Source organism: Phalacrocorax aristotelis, chromosome 2, assembly GCF_949628215.1.
Source record: "Phalacrocorax aristotelis chromosome 2, bGulAri2.1, whole genome shotgun sequence".
Lineage (NCBI taxonomy): Eukaryota > Metazoa > Chordata > Aves > Suliformes > Phalacrocoracidae > Phalacrocorax > Phalacrocorax aristotelis.
Window position 1 is genome coordinate 160245820 of NC_134277.1, and position 17103 is coordinate 160262922.

The 17103-nt window shown below is 37.7% G+C and overlaps 1 protein-coding gene across 5 annotated transcripts in view; it reads right to left on the bottom strand.

Annotated features, from left to right (window-relative positions):
* Positions 1 to 825: 825 nt before the first annotated feature.
* The window catches only part of ZFAT (zinc finger and AT-hook domain containing), a 141058-nt gene continuing 124780 nt past the window's right edge, over positions 826 to 17103 (bottom strand). For all 5 annotated transcript variants that reach the window (XM_075085876.1, XM_075085875.1, XM_075085878.1 and 2 more), the window contains 2 exons: positions 14894 to 15024; positions 826 to 2058 (listed from right to left, as the gene is read on the bottom strand). In XM_075085876.1, coding sequence (XP_074941977.1) covers positions 1819 to 2058; positions 14894 to 15024 — 371 coding nt within the window. In that variant the 3' untranslated portion in view covers positions 826 to 1818. The remainder of the gene's footprint in view (positions 2059 to 14893; positions 15025 to 17103) is intronic.

The following is a 17103-nucleotide window of genomic DNA, read 5'->3' on the forward strand; positions in this document are numbered from 1 at the left end:
TTACCACATATAATCATGGTGCTCTTCCAAATGTAGTTTTAACAGCAAGTGGCCCATGAATATTTCAATAAACTCTAAGAAAACTTTCTGAGACTCCTTTCTTCTCTTTTAGAAAATGCAAAGCATTATTCTTGCAAATCAACACTTCATTTTAACCAGGACTTAGAGAAACAGAGTTTCTTATGGAGATTAATCAAGTTGATACATTCGGTGCATCAGTTTCTATCATCTTGCCAATGCTATTAAACACTTCACAGCTCACTCCAGGGCAGTTTACTGAACATATAAGAAATCAACACCGACATCTGTGACCAGCTCCAGCTTGTTACAGAAAAGGTCTTAGCAGAAAAGGTCTCCATCCTACAAACGTAACATCCCTGGGGCTTCTTGTGCACTATCAAGATTAAGCCAGAGGAAACATAGCTACCACCGAAGTAAAACGATTTCCAGTTCTTTTCCACTAACAAATTTAAATTCCCTACCACCACAGTCAAGGGGGAAGCTACCAGTACCTGTCTGCACCCTGACTTTCATTGCACTAACAGACACTAACAGAACCCAGCACACTTCGAAGAGGCAGAGAGCCGACTCACTACATTACACTAACTTAGTCAAAAGCTTTTTTCCACTTTTCTACCCAGAACACCCATAAATACGTTCACACAGAAAGGTCTGTCTAGACTTCGTTATGCTACTTTCTTGATTAGAGACTACTGCCTGGAGGAATAACTTCTCAGAGTCAATGCAAAACAGTGTTTTTTTACTTAGCTGTGAAAGGGAAGCCAACACTTAAGAAATTAGAGCGGTAGAAGAAAAATATGACAATTTTGTTATTAATTAATAACTTTTATAGCTCAAATTTAAAAATATTAAATCAGAAACAATTCAAGATTCATGAAGAAAAATCTGAAACTATATACATGCATAATTAAGAATATCTAGATTCTGGTCAATATTTACTTAAGTTTTTTGTACAAGTTCTTTCACACAATCATATTTACAAGCATGTCTTTAAAACATATGAACATACATCTCTCATAGCATTTACAAATAATTTGAATATAATTTTTTTTTTCGGAAAAACAAAAGAATACTTCATTGATTTGACAGATTTGGTTTCATCATATGGTACTGGTCAGGTATTTACCCAGTGGGATGGGAAGAGTTATCATTATTCAATTATCTAAATAACAGTCACCCTGCTGGTACCCAGAATTATAACATATGGCTTTAAATACCTCCCAAACTCAGAGGATCATCTCACAAGTACAAACTACAGGCCATCTGTGGTATGTTTCTAACTGAAGTCTTGAGCCTTTTTGGGGGGTTAGATCCACAACTTGGCAAACACATTGTAAGCATGTACTCAGAAATCAGAAGCTCTTCTAATTAAGAAAAAACAACTCTGCTTCCAGTCAAGTCAAGCACATATTAAGTATGTATAAAATGGGCTATATGGGCTTTTCTAGACATTTTAGCTACCTTTATAGATGTTTTATTATTGTGGGATAACACAGTTTTGAACAGACAATATTTGTGGGGATTTACAAGAATCAAGTGAGAGATCTTCTAAGAAGGGGAAGAATACGTTTTCCTCAAAATATGAACACTTTTAGGAAAAGAAAAGTCTGAGGAGGTTTTGTACATACTACGTCTAAGTTACTGATACAATCCAACCAGTCAGATCACTATCTAGTAAAAAGGTCTCGCGTCACAAATTAACTGAAAATTTGTCAGCTTGCTTGCTTTTGCTAGGAAACAAACCCCAAACTTTTGGCTTTGGCAAATCAAGTAGCCACCTCCTTTGTACACTGTTCTCTAGAGCTCCTGCACCGATTGTTCCACAGTTTGTTCTTCTACAGGCTGCATAGCTTCCTGAACGTAAACTATGAATTCTGAAGCCTCTCCACCCTGCGTATAGACAGTCACCGTCTCAATTCCCTCCACTTCATCTGATGAGACTACCAGGTGATGCTGTTCAGACAGCTCCACTGAAGCCTGCTGCAGTGTCTCTTGAATCATCAAAGTGTGATTGGCTGATTGCTCCTCTTCTTTTACCTGCAGGGAAATTGAAGGGGTTACAGAAATTTCACCTTTCCAATAAACACCTGGTATTGCGATGATTAATGAAAACACAGCACGGAAATTAGAAATCAGGTAGTTTTGAAAGAAAATGCCAGTTTTACACAGAATTTGTAGTGAACACTTTTGATTAATACGTGTATAGCTAGACTGAATACTGAAAGCAGTAATACAGCATCTCAGTTATATGCACAGAGAGCTGCAAAGTTCCAGGAACATAGGTCCTGGGAGACAGCTTTAATCTCTCAGCAGTCATTCATTCAAAACCGCTCTCATTTGAATAAATCTGAAGTCAAACAATTCCTCTAGCAGCACTGAGGTGAGAATCCATCAAAAACCACATGAAAAAACATCTACTGTACCCATTTCATTCTTTTTCTTCTATTTTTTTTTCCTAGCCAACTGAGTGCTCACAGAAGTAAAACTTTCATTGTAAACCTCAATGGCCTTTTATTAGAAAACTGTGAAATGTAAATATTACTGAAATAGATCCCCAAGACCTACTGTTTTTGAGGCAGCAATTTTTACATTATTGGAAGGATAGTGACAACTGAAAATAACAGAATTTTTACTTAACGTTTTGCTTCCTGTCAAAAAGAAAAAAAAACCCAACACAATTTGGTGTCAAATTCCAAAGAGTTCAAACGGCTGTCAATTACTAAAATACAGTTCTTACTAGAATTCAAGGACAATTCTTCATTCTTTACCAGATCCATACAAAATTCCTATGCACAGTACTGCAGGCCAGTAACAAGACATCAGAAAACTGTAAGTCATGTGGAGGAAATGCATTCTCTCAAGTGCCAGTGATAAAAGAATGTACTTTTGAGGAGAGCATAGAATTTCCTGATCTGAAAAAGGCATCTGTTAGGTGTTTTCAGTACAATACCACTCTCTGTGTCCACTGAAGAGAGCTGGGATTTTTTCTGGATCATCAATGCCAACCCACCAGCAACCGCAACACGCAGTTAATCAAATCCTCTCTTCCTTCTCTTTTCAGAAAATAGGTTGGTTTTGTTAAGGCCTGTTTCTCTTTCATTTAGGCTTAGCCAATGTTTTATGAACTAAGCTTCTGGAGATAAATCATGTTTATTTCTCACTGTAAGAAAGTAGCTGACTGAATTTGTAGGAGGTCACATTCTCTGTAACAAATACTTTTTTCATATCATCAAGTGCATCTATAAATTGTCCACTTACACAAACAGCACGGAACGAAGACAGAATTGCTGGCTCACCTACATCTCACGATGGAAAGCAAAACTCCAGGGTATTTCCAATAACTGTACAAAGTGTAATAATAAGAAGAGAACAAAAGACTCATAGATACCAAATGACTGGATCTCAGTGTACCCTTGTATCTCAGAGCAGTATATGGTGTGCTCTTGGCAGCACTGAGCTCGTAAGTGATTTTGAAAAGAATAGGTCAAACCTGGCAGATTCCAAAGCGTGGAATCTGAATTATGTAAATTAGAAAGGGGCTATTTTTTTTAATTAGAAGTTGATTCAAAAGTTCTGCAATTCTCATGCATACAACATTGTTTTGTAAAGAGTAGCATTAGAACAATCAAGTTCAAGAGAATATAATTAAGATCAGTATTGCTGCTTAAGAGGGGAGCAGGGGCAGAAGGGAAGAACTACAGCGAAGCTTTCATGTGCGTGTTTGACTCCTTAGAGGCCAGCAAGGAGAAAAAGAAGTTCTATATATTTGTTTTCCTGATGGTCTGTTCTAATTTCATTTTTTCCCCCTAAGCAACCATTGCCATTGTTGTACACTGATTGTTTTAAAACTTTTTTATTCCACGTTTAAATTATCTGTCAGATGAGGATTTCAGAGATGCATAAACCCCTTAGGATTTCGTATCACTTTGGACTTTCACTCAATTCATCAGGCTATACAAAGCTTTTTCTTGAAGAATAACAAGTATGTTCAGGTGTTAAATTATTCAGAGGTCCCAGAGTCAGTACACCTCTAATATATTGATGAAATATATGTGGATTTGATCTGGTGAAAGATTTAACATCTCAAGAGAATCTCGCCATTGTCATTGACCTACTGCACAGGATTCAGATTATAGGGATAAAACTACAGGAATGGGCTGAAGTCCCTTCCACGTTCTGTGTTTTTTACCAAGCAGATCTGAACATTTTAAATGGAAGTTACTTTAAAGAGCTCCTGCTGAAGTTCAACCTCAACATCCTACAGAAGCGGGAGATGCTGGATGCTTGTCTTGACAATAGAGTTTGCAACCACCCTCAGAAAAAACTAGTTTATGTCGTCACAAAATATGGGTTTCACCAAAGTACCCTTTAGTAAATGGAAGCTTGAGCCTCTCTTCGAAAAGCAAGGACCTAAATCAAGAAAAGGCAGACAGCACTGTTAACTTTCTGCTCTTGTTCTCTTGCTCCTTCCCGCACACCCTTTTTTTCTTTTTAATTATTAAAGAAACGCAAAGTCCTACTGAAAACAATAGGAACTTTGTGAATCTATACACAGCACTCCCTTTTTGTAACTGTTCTCTCCTCTTTCCTGAGGCTACCTGCTCCAGTGTCAGCTCCTGTGTGAAAGGAAAGGACATACACAGTTCTGCTAATGAAGATCATAACAGGCAGTCAAGTCTAATTACTAGTGAATGCAGACACGAAGCTGCAGTTAAAAATGTTAGGTAATTAAAATCTCACAGCTTGTTACGAATCAGCTCAAAATTACAGCCCTTGATGCTAGAGATCTTCAAACAAATACCCAAATAGGGGTGTCTAAAATTTGGCCTTTTATTTATGCAATGTACGCTAACTTCTGTGTTAGCGCACTATCCGTAATCCTCTGACAACGTGCCTCAGCCAGAAAAATTACACTACATTCGCTAAGGGCTGCAAGAATGCACAACACAGTCTGAGATGAATCTTGTACAGTCTCACTTTAGTCACTCTAAATCAAAATCCATAAATAATTTTAAATATAGTTTTGTGAGCGTACATAAATAACAAAGAAAGGAAAATAAATAAAGCACAGTTGACACGAAAATGAAATGAAACCAGAACCTCATTCAATCCAATAGCAGCAATCTAATACTTGTTCAGTTTTATGTGCTTTTGAAATGAAAATGGCCAATAAAGAAAGTTAATTTAACCTCCCTACCTGACTTTATTGATGTGGTTTTATTACCCTTGTCATGCAGGGTAAAGAAGACTAATGCCATTATTTCTGGTGTTTCTAGCTTCCAGTATCTTTTTTGGACAGCTATCTGTAATCCCTTTAGTTTGACAAATCACCACATTATTTTGGATATTTACATTTCAAATCAGTTCAATGTTTACATGCTGCTGCTTGGTTCCTATTAGATTGTTCCACAGGGAACAATCTCAAAACATTAATTTACATCCCTCAAATTGATGAAACAGTGGGACAGCTGCCATCAGAACGAATGAAGTCACTACACTCAATTCTTTTTATTGGCATCTGAAATCTTTTGAAGAGTAGCATCCAAGACCTCTTTTCTGTTTGAGAGCCAGCTGAAAAGCATCTGGCTGCTTATCCCTTGCTAAAGAATGACAGCAAGAAGCTGAAGCCACACACAGCTGGCGTATTAAATTAATTGGGTACCTGCATAAATATTCTTTACCAGCTAAATGTGTGTCTCACAAAAGCCAATGGGCCTTGCACCCCCATGGCTTCATAAGAAGCTCAACATTTCTAAATTATAGACGTTCTTAATTTAAATATCCGAGGACCATTCAAATACATGTAAGTGACATTAAAAATGGGTATCTCTTAGAGGAATCTCTTCCTCTCAAAACAAGCAAGTCTTTTTTAATTTGAGAGAAATTAATTCAAACCATTAAGGAAAATATACTTCTTCCCTTCCCTGAAAAGGAGTAAAAAAAGATATTTGCAGTAAAATGCTAAAGCTGCTTTCTTATTCTAGAGCTCATCCTGAGAAATAATGAATATCTTCAATTTTCTTTGAAGTCAGCAGGAGTTGCAGGTCCATAGTGTTTAAACCAGTCTTGGTGAGCTTGACCCAAAAACCTCTACAGAATCTCTCCCTTGATTTCAGACTGAGTGCTGCCTTTCCATTTACCATGAAGAAGAAAAGTTAATCACAGAGATCTTGCAGGATCTCAAAACCCTACACTAGATTACAGATGCCCCTATTTATATCCTAAATATATCGCAAGAAAATATACAAAATATGTACAGAAAGGATTAAAAGGAAAAGTGAATACAATGCATTCTAGATCACAAAGACCACCTGGATTTGTGATGTGCCCTTACGTTGGTGTCTACAAATCTGTCTCTACCATTTTGTTCAGTGCCATTTCAGTAATTTGAACTCTCTCAGTTCTAGTTTACATGTAGATTTATTGTGTGAAAAACACTGTAATTTGATCACATGAACCTCTGTAATGAGGTACAGAAGAAAGACAATCTGGTGCACAATAGTTTCAGAATAATAAGAGACTTGAATATGAAAGACTTGCTTTGCATAAAATATAAAACCCTAGCTAGCAAACAGATCTTCATACTAGCGATGTAGATTTTTAATAAGTCTTAGCAACTGGCTGGTTGAATATATCCTGACAGAGAGACTGGCATCTTCACTCATCTGGCAAAATACTGTATGACCAATTTCTTTCTGAGAAAGTACGGTAACATTGCCATCATTTCGAGAGCTCTAACAGGACAATAATCTTGCTATAAGGTTTTATCTATATGTTACACAGATGACAAGAACTCCACAGTGGCTGAGAAAATGGGGCCATCTGCCCCAGCTGAAACTTTCTTTTGCTGTACCATCACCTTAAGCATCAAATCCCTCCATGTCCTAAAGCAACTGCAAACCTGACAATCAACCTATATATAACTCCATGTATTGGCAAATTTTCTAGATGAACACCAGCACCCACATCATGTAGGTACTAATCAGAGCCAGACTGAAATACAAGATGAGCTGCTGAAGCACAATGTGCAGTAGCCTTTGACATGACAGCCATGCTGATATTATTAGATATTTATTTTTGAGGATGTGTTACAGTATAAAATTCTGTTCTGTGATCAGCTTCAAGCTGATGTGTAATCTTTGCTGTGCATTGCTACAGCTGTCACTGTGAAGAAAGTGACTGTTACCATGGTAGGATTTTACTGGAGCCTGAAGTGATCACAGAATAGAAGGATGAAAGGAACTAAAATAAAGGGTGAAATGCACGGAAATCCAGTGTTTCCTTTAGCCTGATAAAGATCTGCTTAGTTAGTGAAACAGTTGATATACTTACTCTTCAGAGCAAATTATGTAGAAGTCGAGGTTGAAAACAGGTTGCTATGCTTTTCAGGAATAGCATTAACCCTACACTCCAAGCTACAGAGGTAGTAAGAATATCAGTCCTGCCTCTTATTTCTGAACGGGAGAAAGAAAGAATGAGTTCAGCAGCCAATTGCTGCTCTTTATTGTTCATATTAATGCAGTGTTTTGGACCAGGACTTGGATTCTGTGAGGTGTGCTACACAGAAAAAGTATTTTATGCCCCAAAGGCCTTATAATTTCAATATAAAACAAGAGACAGTAGCAGACAGAAAAAAGGGAGGTGGTGGCGTACAACATAAATGAGACAGTGGTAGTTTTGTGAGACAGGCATCCGTATCAATATACCAATAGCCTAACCGCACATAACTACTGTCATCCTATTTTTGAAGATTAATTGAGAGAAGACAGTGAGGTATAAATAACTCTTCACTAAAAATCCACGTAACTAAGCACAATACGGAAGGAGGCATTAAGAAACTTCTTTGAAAAAAGTAATGAGTAATTAAATCTTCATGGACTGAGCAAAGGTAGGAGTCAAAAATTTTTACAGCTAATGGGAAATGTGACACTAAGTCAGGCAGGAGTAAAAAGCCTTGGAAATTAAAACAAGCTTTTGTGTGATGTGGCAAAAAAGGAACATCAAGCGAACAGAATAAGAGAGGGTGATGTCAAGGGGGGCAGAGAAAAGTAATCTTTGAATTTCTCTGAAAGAATACAAAAGGGGAAAAACGTAATCTGTGAGTGTCAGGAAAAAGACTATCAGAGTTAACTGTAGCATAAAATAACGATGGCTTGGACAACCATTTTAGCTAAGTGGTTGAAATAAGAGACCATATAAAAGTCATCATGCAGAACAAGTCAGCACTGTTTAGCTAATCACCTGCATGCAAGGCCCAAGAATCCTATCTGAAAGGGCCATCAGCTTTCTGGCTTGAATAACAGGAAAGACATCCCATAGGGTTGAAGAACAAAGTGAGCTACTTATGAACAGTTGTACAGAAAGACTGATATCATCGTCTTAGTGTTTAATGATAATTATTAGTGATTAATACAATCATCTTAGCCATCTTCGGAGTGAGCTTGAAGTGATGGCTCTAGAGAACAGGAAAACTTTAGAGGATAGATGCAATCTTTACTTGGGACAGGAGAAGACTGTCTAGAGTGGCGGTGTAATTTTGCAAACAGATGCAAAACAAGTTAAGTGTCTGTGTATTACTTAGTTACTGGCTTTTTGACTTAAGCTTTTACATGCTCATGTGCTACATGTAAGGTGGCATAAAACTGTCTGTTTGCAGTGCTCACCCAGATATATCGTTCAGAAGAATTACAAACTAAGGAAAAGAACAGGAGTGGCATGGTGAACAAGACCATGGGCACAGGTTAGTTGGTTTTCTGGGGTGCTGGTTTCATTTTGTTAGAACAAAGGCCACCGGCTCTGCTCTCTAGCAGTTCTCTGCATACAAGGCAGTCAGCGTTTGCACTGATGAAGATCTCAGTGGCTTGCTCAGACAGCAAAAATAATACCGAGGAAAAGATTTGAAGTGTTACACAATCATCTGCTGATATGTTTCTCACATCAGGACAATAACCTCTGGTCCAGTATGACACACAAAATGTATTACAGGCCTAAACGTGGCAAATTAGCAGCACATTTTTCTATCAGTATCTAAATGGAAAAAAATCTGAAAAACAGATAACATGCAACCAAATTTAACTGGTTACTATAGTGTACTGATCTGAAACTTTGGTTGAGACTAAGAATCCAAAAATCTACTGCTCTGGTTCAGTAATTTGAGGCAAAAAGAAAAAGCCAGATTTGGACAAAGAACTGTACATAGTTTCTATCTTTTGTTTCAAAGAGATTTGGTATAAGTAATACACTGCATTTACCAAAAATACATTAATTAAAACAGAAAGTATCTTGTTACCGTTACACATTCCTGCTAAGAAGCACTGGAAATGGAAGAGCAACAACTCTGACAAAAACTAGAGCTGACGGACACAGACCAAGAAGGGGCAACTCTTCTGATGATCGGGTCATTGCACCGAGGGATTCAGGAAATAAGCTTTTAAGCTTTCAGTGATGTTCATACTGTGAAACCAAGAAAATGCACTTTGAATGTTGTCTCGCTGGAGAAAAACTTAGATACATGACACATTGAAAGAAACCCCTCTTCAAAACGTAAGACAAAAGGGGCTCTCATTTCTGAGGGAGATGTTTCTTCATCAGAAACTCTGTATTTAAACCAAACAAATGTTTAACTTGGAACAAACTACTACTTCAGGATCAATGAATACCCTTATTTGATGTACATGCTAACTGAAAGAAATAACTATACATCAAGGTAGTTTGTAGTTAAATATTCTCCCCCTCTCTCTGTTCTAGTCTACATACAGATATATTGTGTGAAAAACAAGTCCTGGAACACAGACCTGCAGCCACTGTCAACCAAGGGTGGCTGTGATATTGGACTGCTCAGCCTCCAATCCTGTCTTTATATTCAGCATGTGAGCTATGGAAATAGTCCACCTATAAAATAAGGGGCTGAACAGCCTCTGCTAGCAAAATCAAAAACCAAATGAAACACTCTCCACCGTAAGGCATGAGGGCAAAAGTATATCTGTAATAGTACACAGAGAGTCAAAAGCTCAAGAAAGTGAAGTGACTTGTACTTTTCCAGTCCCTCCACCTTGCTATGTGCTCTGTTCCCACAAAACTGCTTTCTCCCCAATTTCTTGTGTTTGCCGTCCACTATGAACAATATTTCCTGCCTTTGCTAAGCATTTCTTAGCCTCTTTCCTAGTCATTCTTCAAACTTAGCACACTCTGCTGTCACTTTTTCCCCACCTTGTTTGATCTTTAAGCACTGCAGAACAACTCAAATATTATGCCATAAAGAAATATCTTCATTAGCTCTGTCAGAAGGAGATCCAGACCAGATCACCAGTAACTGAAAAGGATTCAGACTGACAAGGATACACTTCTCCTGCCATGCTGTGATCAAAGCTTCAGTGTGGATTTTTGCCAGTCTCAGATCATACTGGTAAAACCTCACATAATTAACTTTTCCTCTTGGGCATTTGGTGTGTATTACATTCCTTAGCAGCTGTTTGTTTTCATAGCTGTCTCGCAACAAGATTTCTCCCAAATTAGATACCAGAAAGAGTTTAAATTTAATAACAGGTTAGTATACTGACTCCCAGGCAAGAATGAGCTAAAGTCATTTCAGTCTCTAGACACAACCTCTGAACAGCCTCATATACATGGCACTGTCACAGCCAACAACAATTCTCATTTCCCAGTCTCAATCCAAGCTAAATAGGGCTAACTTTGCATTTTTGGCATTTAAAATCATAAGCTGAATCCCAGTTCAGGCTGGGATTGGTTATTGCTATGTTGTCAAAGTGTTTTCTTTTTATAAAATCATTCCTACGAACAAAAAAATGTAGAGTTTCCAAAGTCAAAACTGAAATTTTTTTATTTCTCAACACCCATTTCAGGAGTTGGGAGCTGTGAACAGACTCCCTGATCTTGATTTCGCCTCCTTTTTAACACGTATTCGTGATTTAAGATACTTGCTATAATTTAACAGAATAACACCTCAAACGTGGTATCCTTTCTGTCTTGTGACTTAGTAGAAAACAATTTTAAATATATACTAGTCAGACCTAGCTAATGCACTGGCCATCTTGCACTATGCTGGAAAGGACTTACGGACAAAGAGGGAGTTTGTTTCTGCAGGCAAAAGTCTTGCATTAACCTGGCGCACTACAAGAACTGCACACTGAAGGTACCTCAGCACACAGGTTAGGGGAAGTGCTAAAGCAGATACATCTGGATTCACACATAATTTTAAGGATCAAGTGTAAATGGCACTTTTATGGGTGAGAAGTAAGGAAGAGAACAGCTGTGGGAGAAAGTTCCAGGGAGGAAATGGGAGGCAAAGATAGCAATGATATAGTGCAACATTTACAGAAAAAAAAAACTTTTAAAATGTTCTAACAATTTAGGATTTTGAAGAAATTTCTTGGTGCAAATATAGAAATATGAAAGCAACTTCCAAGGGCTATCTAAAACTGAGGTATGAAGGTAAGAACGTCCTTAGAGAAAGAGGAAAGAAACCCAACATAGAAATCATAACAACTACAATAAATGTTGTTAAGGAAAAAAATGGACCCAAGCTGCTAAGCAAGGACTCAGCGAGTCCATTAAAGAACAGGAGTAGAAATTCAGTGACAGATGATGCCAATATATTGCTGACACTCTGAACGAATTTTTTGTCTCACAATCCACAAGAGAAGCTGGAGGTCACAGAAGAAAGTGTGGAATAAATTTTCCAGTAGGAAAGTGAAATATGAACATGTCTTAAGATCACTTCAAGGTTAACAATTAGGAACTCAGCATAATTAAAACCTGACAAAGTCGTAGGTACAAATGAGTGATATCCCACAGAAGGCAACTCAGTACTGAAGAAAAAAAGAAATGCTGACAGTTCTGAATAGGAGAGGATTACAGTCACGTTAATAACATTTGAAGACTTATTTCCTTCAAATTGAAAATGGGTGTGGCTGTAATTCTAAAGCAATCTTATGGGGGGAAGGCAAGGACTGGAAACTAACTAAAGGTGTGTAACAGATCAAACAGACTTTGATAAAACAATTTATACGGAAAAATAAAAGAAAAATTAAAAGTGAACTGTTTAAAAGAGAAATCATCATCTACATCTCTCCCTTGGTCCTTGCTCTGCTTCCATAAAGCCCACTAAAGGTAACTAAGCAGCCAGTCAGCTGTCAGTAGGCATGCCGCCACCTGATCCTCCCCTGGGAAATCACAGACCTGCACGCTCCTGCACACGCAAAGCGAAAAGTCACTGAGGCTACCAGAAAAGACATGAGTAGGCATTCCAGTACACGCAAGAAATATGTTAATAGAGGAATGGTGCTTCGAGCATCAAATTAAGGCATTAGTAAAATCCAGTGTAAACAGAGATAGCACGAGATTACTCGGCTTGAGGTGTACTTAAATTCTTCACTGATTTTGCTTCTGTGCAACTTCAAGCTAGGGGAAAAGGCTCTTTATATTAACAAGACTCTAAAGGGACGGGGGGCGGAAAGAAAACCAAAAAGAAAAGCAGCAAAGAAATTCTGTGCTCTGAGAATTCAATTTTTGGTTTGATATGGGAGTGGAGCTTGTAGCAGTTTGACATCAGACCAGTGAGAGCCATTGATGTATACAAGGCAAGGGAAAAAGGAGTGATCAATGCTTAGCAGCTTATAAACTGAAAAGGCTGGAAATATAGATTCAAAAGTGAGGGAGAAAATTAATTTGGAATATAAACATTTACTTACAAAAAGCTATCACCAAACTCAGTCTAACAAGGATGATGATAGATTTTAAGATGAATCATACATTGATCAGATTTAATCTGAGGACGAAGGATCACCGAATTTTTTAAATTACGTATTTTTAAAGTTTAACATTCAAATATCAAACGTAGTTTCTCCTTGGCAGCTGATACTTCAATAGTCACTTTCTCTACCTTTTAGCAAAAGGGCCTCAAAAGATGCATTTTTAAGGGAAGAACAGGTTTCAGTAACATTGACAGACAGTACAGACGAACACCAATGGCTAATACTGCATTCAACCCTTAGATAGGTCATACGTATCGCACAGCACGCATGTTGGCAGTGACTCTACTGTTAAAGTTGTTCTGAAACTGGCACATAATAGGACTAAAATGTCTCTTCTCTTTAATGACTGAATCTAGCTTCCAAATCTGGATCTGTTATTCTTCAAAAACCCCATGAACTTCTTCGGTGGTTGCTACTCAAAATACCTGTTAAACAGTGCAAATGAACATCTCAAAATGCTTTGTCTTGAAATTCTGCCTTGCCTCCCTGACATTTGGGCAGCAAGGTTAGGAATTATCCAAATACTGCCTTCACAGACTGCGACTTCCCACTTATATGGAGCTCTCATGAATTCAATGTTCACAACACTGCAAAAAAACCCTGAATTCCAAAGTTAGTTCTAGCACTCAGAATAATCAGTTTTGGTTCATTTAAATAAAAGGAGCTAGATGAGCTCCTCAGGAATTTAAGACTTCTCACATACTTTCTTCCCTCATCTATCAACCCCACTGAGTACAGAGACCCCAGTGAACAATGAACAGAACGGGAAAGGAAAAGCAGAGAGGTGTAATGAAACAGGGGGAACAAATGGAGCTTGGAGAACACTGTGAGGAGAAATGAAAAGTAACAGCAGCAAAGTTAGCGGACACCTGTAAGGAAGAAACACTGAGCAGAAGTCTTGATGTTTGCACTAAATAACCACCTCAAATTGATAATTTTTTCCTTTTACTTGCTGATTTTGTGTATCTTCTCATTCTTAATTCCTAAAGTGCTTTAGTAATACTGTACATTGCAAATATTTTTAGAGAAAACTATGCTGTACCCAACTTCAAGAAAGATATACGTACTTTAAAGTTATTTCTACCAACATCTTGCACGGTTTTGTCTCATTTTAAGAGGAACTTATATTGTCTACCACAAATTACATCACTTAATTATCAGCTGAATCCACCATTTTTCTGGAGAGGGAATTAGTGCAAAAGCCTGAAATTAACAGTCGATCTTACACTTTTTTTTTTTTTTTTTTTTTTATATTGATCTATATCTTCTGGTCTTGCACAATTTCCCTGGTAACAAGAACATTAACTACAGCTCTTCTCAACCAACTACAACTCAATTTAATTTTTCTTTATTTATCTCAAACGTGGGTGGCCACGCTGACTTTGTCTCACATAAGCAACTGCTGCAAGGAGAATCTGCAACACTCTTCTCGGAGCTGTTACACGCCTGCAGACCACTTGTGTTGCAACCCTTATTAGAAAGGCAGAGTGAACTCGGACTGAGAAGTCGTCTCAATTGTCCCCAGGGTACGTAACTTTAGGACCGCACAAATCTGTCTAACTTCAGCCACAGGACAGCAGTGCAAAGACTAACGACAATGGTTTGTCTTTGGGTATGGTCCTACCGCACTACGGCTGCAGAGCACACACAGCTGTGCACAAACAGCACCTTCTCAGACTCTTCTGTATGTGGAAGAACGCTGTGCCAAGGACCTCCTGATTCTTTTAGATGACAATAGGACTAAATGCCCACCCACAACACAGGTATGCTATTTTAAAAAGCCTGAAAACGCCTGCTAGAAAAAAAAGCTGTACTATCTCACACGCACGCATATATACGTACATATATACATGTGTATTTGGTCACTCATATTTTATATATGTGCAAAAATGTATGCATTTTTATATGTATAAACATGTATGGGTATGTGCGTGTAAACAATCATACACATAACATGTGGTCAACAATTAGTTTAGGAATAATTCTATACATGCCTTGCCCAGTGATTAAAAATTTAGCCCTTGCAAAACAATACTTATTTCACAACAAATATATGAAAATGAAATACAGCTTTTATTAGAAAAGAAGAGAGCTCTTACCTGCTTTACCACTGTCACAGTGCCAGGTGCCATGGTAACAACAGAAGCAACTGCAGTAGCATCATGGGTTTCTGAACCCAACTCAATGATTTGCTGCAGGATGTTTACAGCTGTTGGATCAAGTCTTTCACCTTATCAGAAAGACAGTAACCATAAGATCATTACAGTAAAACAGCTCTAAGGGAATGTGAATCTAAGTGCTACAGGCACTCTTTCCCCTCCTGCCTTAACCCTGACTCACAGCGCTGTTTATAAATTTCAAATAGCTCAATGACATGACACTTTAATAATAGATCTATGGCAGGAAAGTATTCACAAAACAATTTGCCCGAGGAATGCATGAATCAGCAAGTGAAGCCACATTTTCACCCCTACTGGAAAGAGATCTAAAAGAATAAATTGAATAAACAAACAGCAGGTACAACTCATAGCAGTAACTGTAAATTAGGAAGCTGCAAGACTTTACAAATCCAAATGTGTATTTGTCAGACATTCAGCTTAAACAGAACCTGAACTCTATACCTATAACCACAACAGCTATTTGGTATATTATAAGCCTGTGTTTACCATCTGTCCGGCCATCTGCAATACCTCTCAACCTAGAAGTAGTACTGTTATCACTGACACGCTGAAGGGAGAAGTTAATTGCTTGAGAGAGCTCATGCTTATCACTTTATAAGCAAGGGATCAGAACATGTTTGCCCCTTTTTTTTAAAATCCTCTTGATGTGCGTAGCCCTGCCAAAGGAAAGGCAAGTTTACAAAAAAACCCACCCCATATATAGTTGTACTCTCACACTTCTCCCAAAGTGTGAAAAGGAAAGATTTGGATGCTGGGAAATGTCTTTTGTTACGCAGGAATATGAATTCCCCCCCTATGGCCCACCATTCCCACACCGTCAGCATCAGAGATATGCCAGGAAGGGGAACAAACCGTCAGGTCGTGTTAAAGCTGCCTTATATTTGCTGTAGTCACTGCTGGAACTAGGACAAATAGAATAAAGCTCATCTCTTAACCCCAAACCCTTACAAACTGAGGCTGATACTGTAATGGGGATCTAGGTCAGATAATTTCATTTCAAAGAGAAAGTAGTTATATAGGTATATTTATATTACAAAGATAACATAGTAGTTATCTATGTAAGAAACAAGTTTATTTGAGTACTTAAAAATGTTTGCTTGCTTGAGTTTTTTTTCTATTAACTGCCTTTAGAGAAGATACGACTCTTTTTAATACCTAGAGGGAATACACAGGAAAAGTATCTCAAGTTGGACGCACTAAAAAGCAAATCGTTCTACTCTGAAAACTACAGCCTCATGCTGTACTGTTATGTACAGCATATTCCATGATCACATTTATTTTAATTTCAATATATAAAAAAGCTTAAGAAAAGTTTTCAAGAGGTTTTTACTCATTCAGAATTCCCAGTCATTCAAATAAATTAATATACAGAAATTGTCAGTAACACAATTTAATTGCAACATGCTTGGAAATTCCATTAAAAATGGGAGATTTTGAAATATATCTGTATTATGAACTATAAAGAGCACAACAGTAAACAACTGTAAAGTGCTGCCTTCTGAAAGCCAACACATGCATTTATGCGCACGTGCGCAACACGCATTTATTGTATAAGAAACCAAAACATATGAACACCTACTCTAGTCTCTCATGTTTTAACACTCTCAGAAACCTGGACAATTTTATTTTTCTTCCAGGTTTTTTTATTTCCCACTTAGCAATCATTACCAAATCCCACTCCTGCGCTTCCTCAATCTGATACATTATAGCTTACTTCATTTTGTGTACCATCAGAATTAAGTTTGTTAGCACTGTCTTGGGACCACGGTAAATGAGCTATTCCACCGTGTCACTTCTGCAGTCTGGCTGACTTAAGCAGGGAGGAAAATAGCTAGAGAATTGCCATTAGATACACACCATCTACTCTGCCAAGATAGCTGATTTCACAATATATTTAATAATACAGGCAGGAAATTCCACACACCAATAATAAAGCACAGAACAGAGTGTGGTAAGTATTAATGATGTAAGGATACAGAAATTCATAAAGAAGGGTAATGTCTCACTATTCATCCTCAAAGAAAAATACAACCCCACAGAAGTAAGTTCTGGACAACAAATTTAATAATTTTTAATAGTTTCACAGGCGATCACATATTGCTACCTATACTCAGAAGAATTAGGTATTT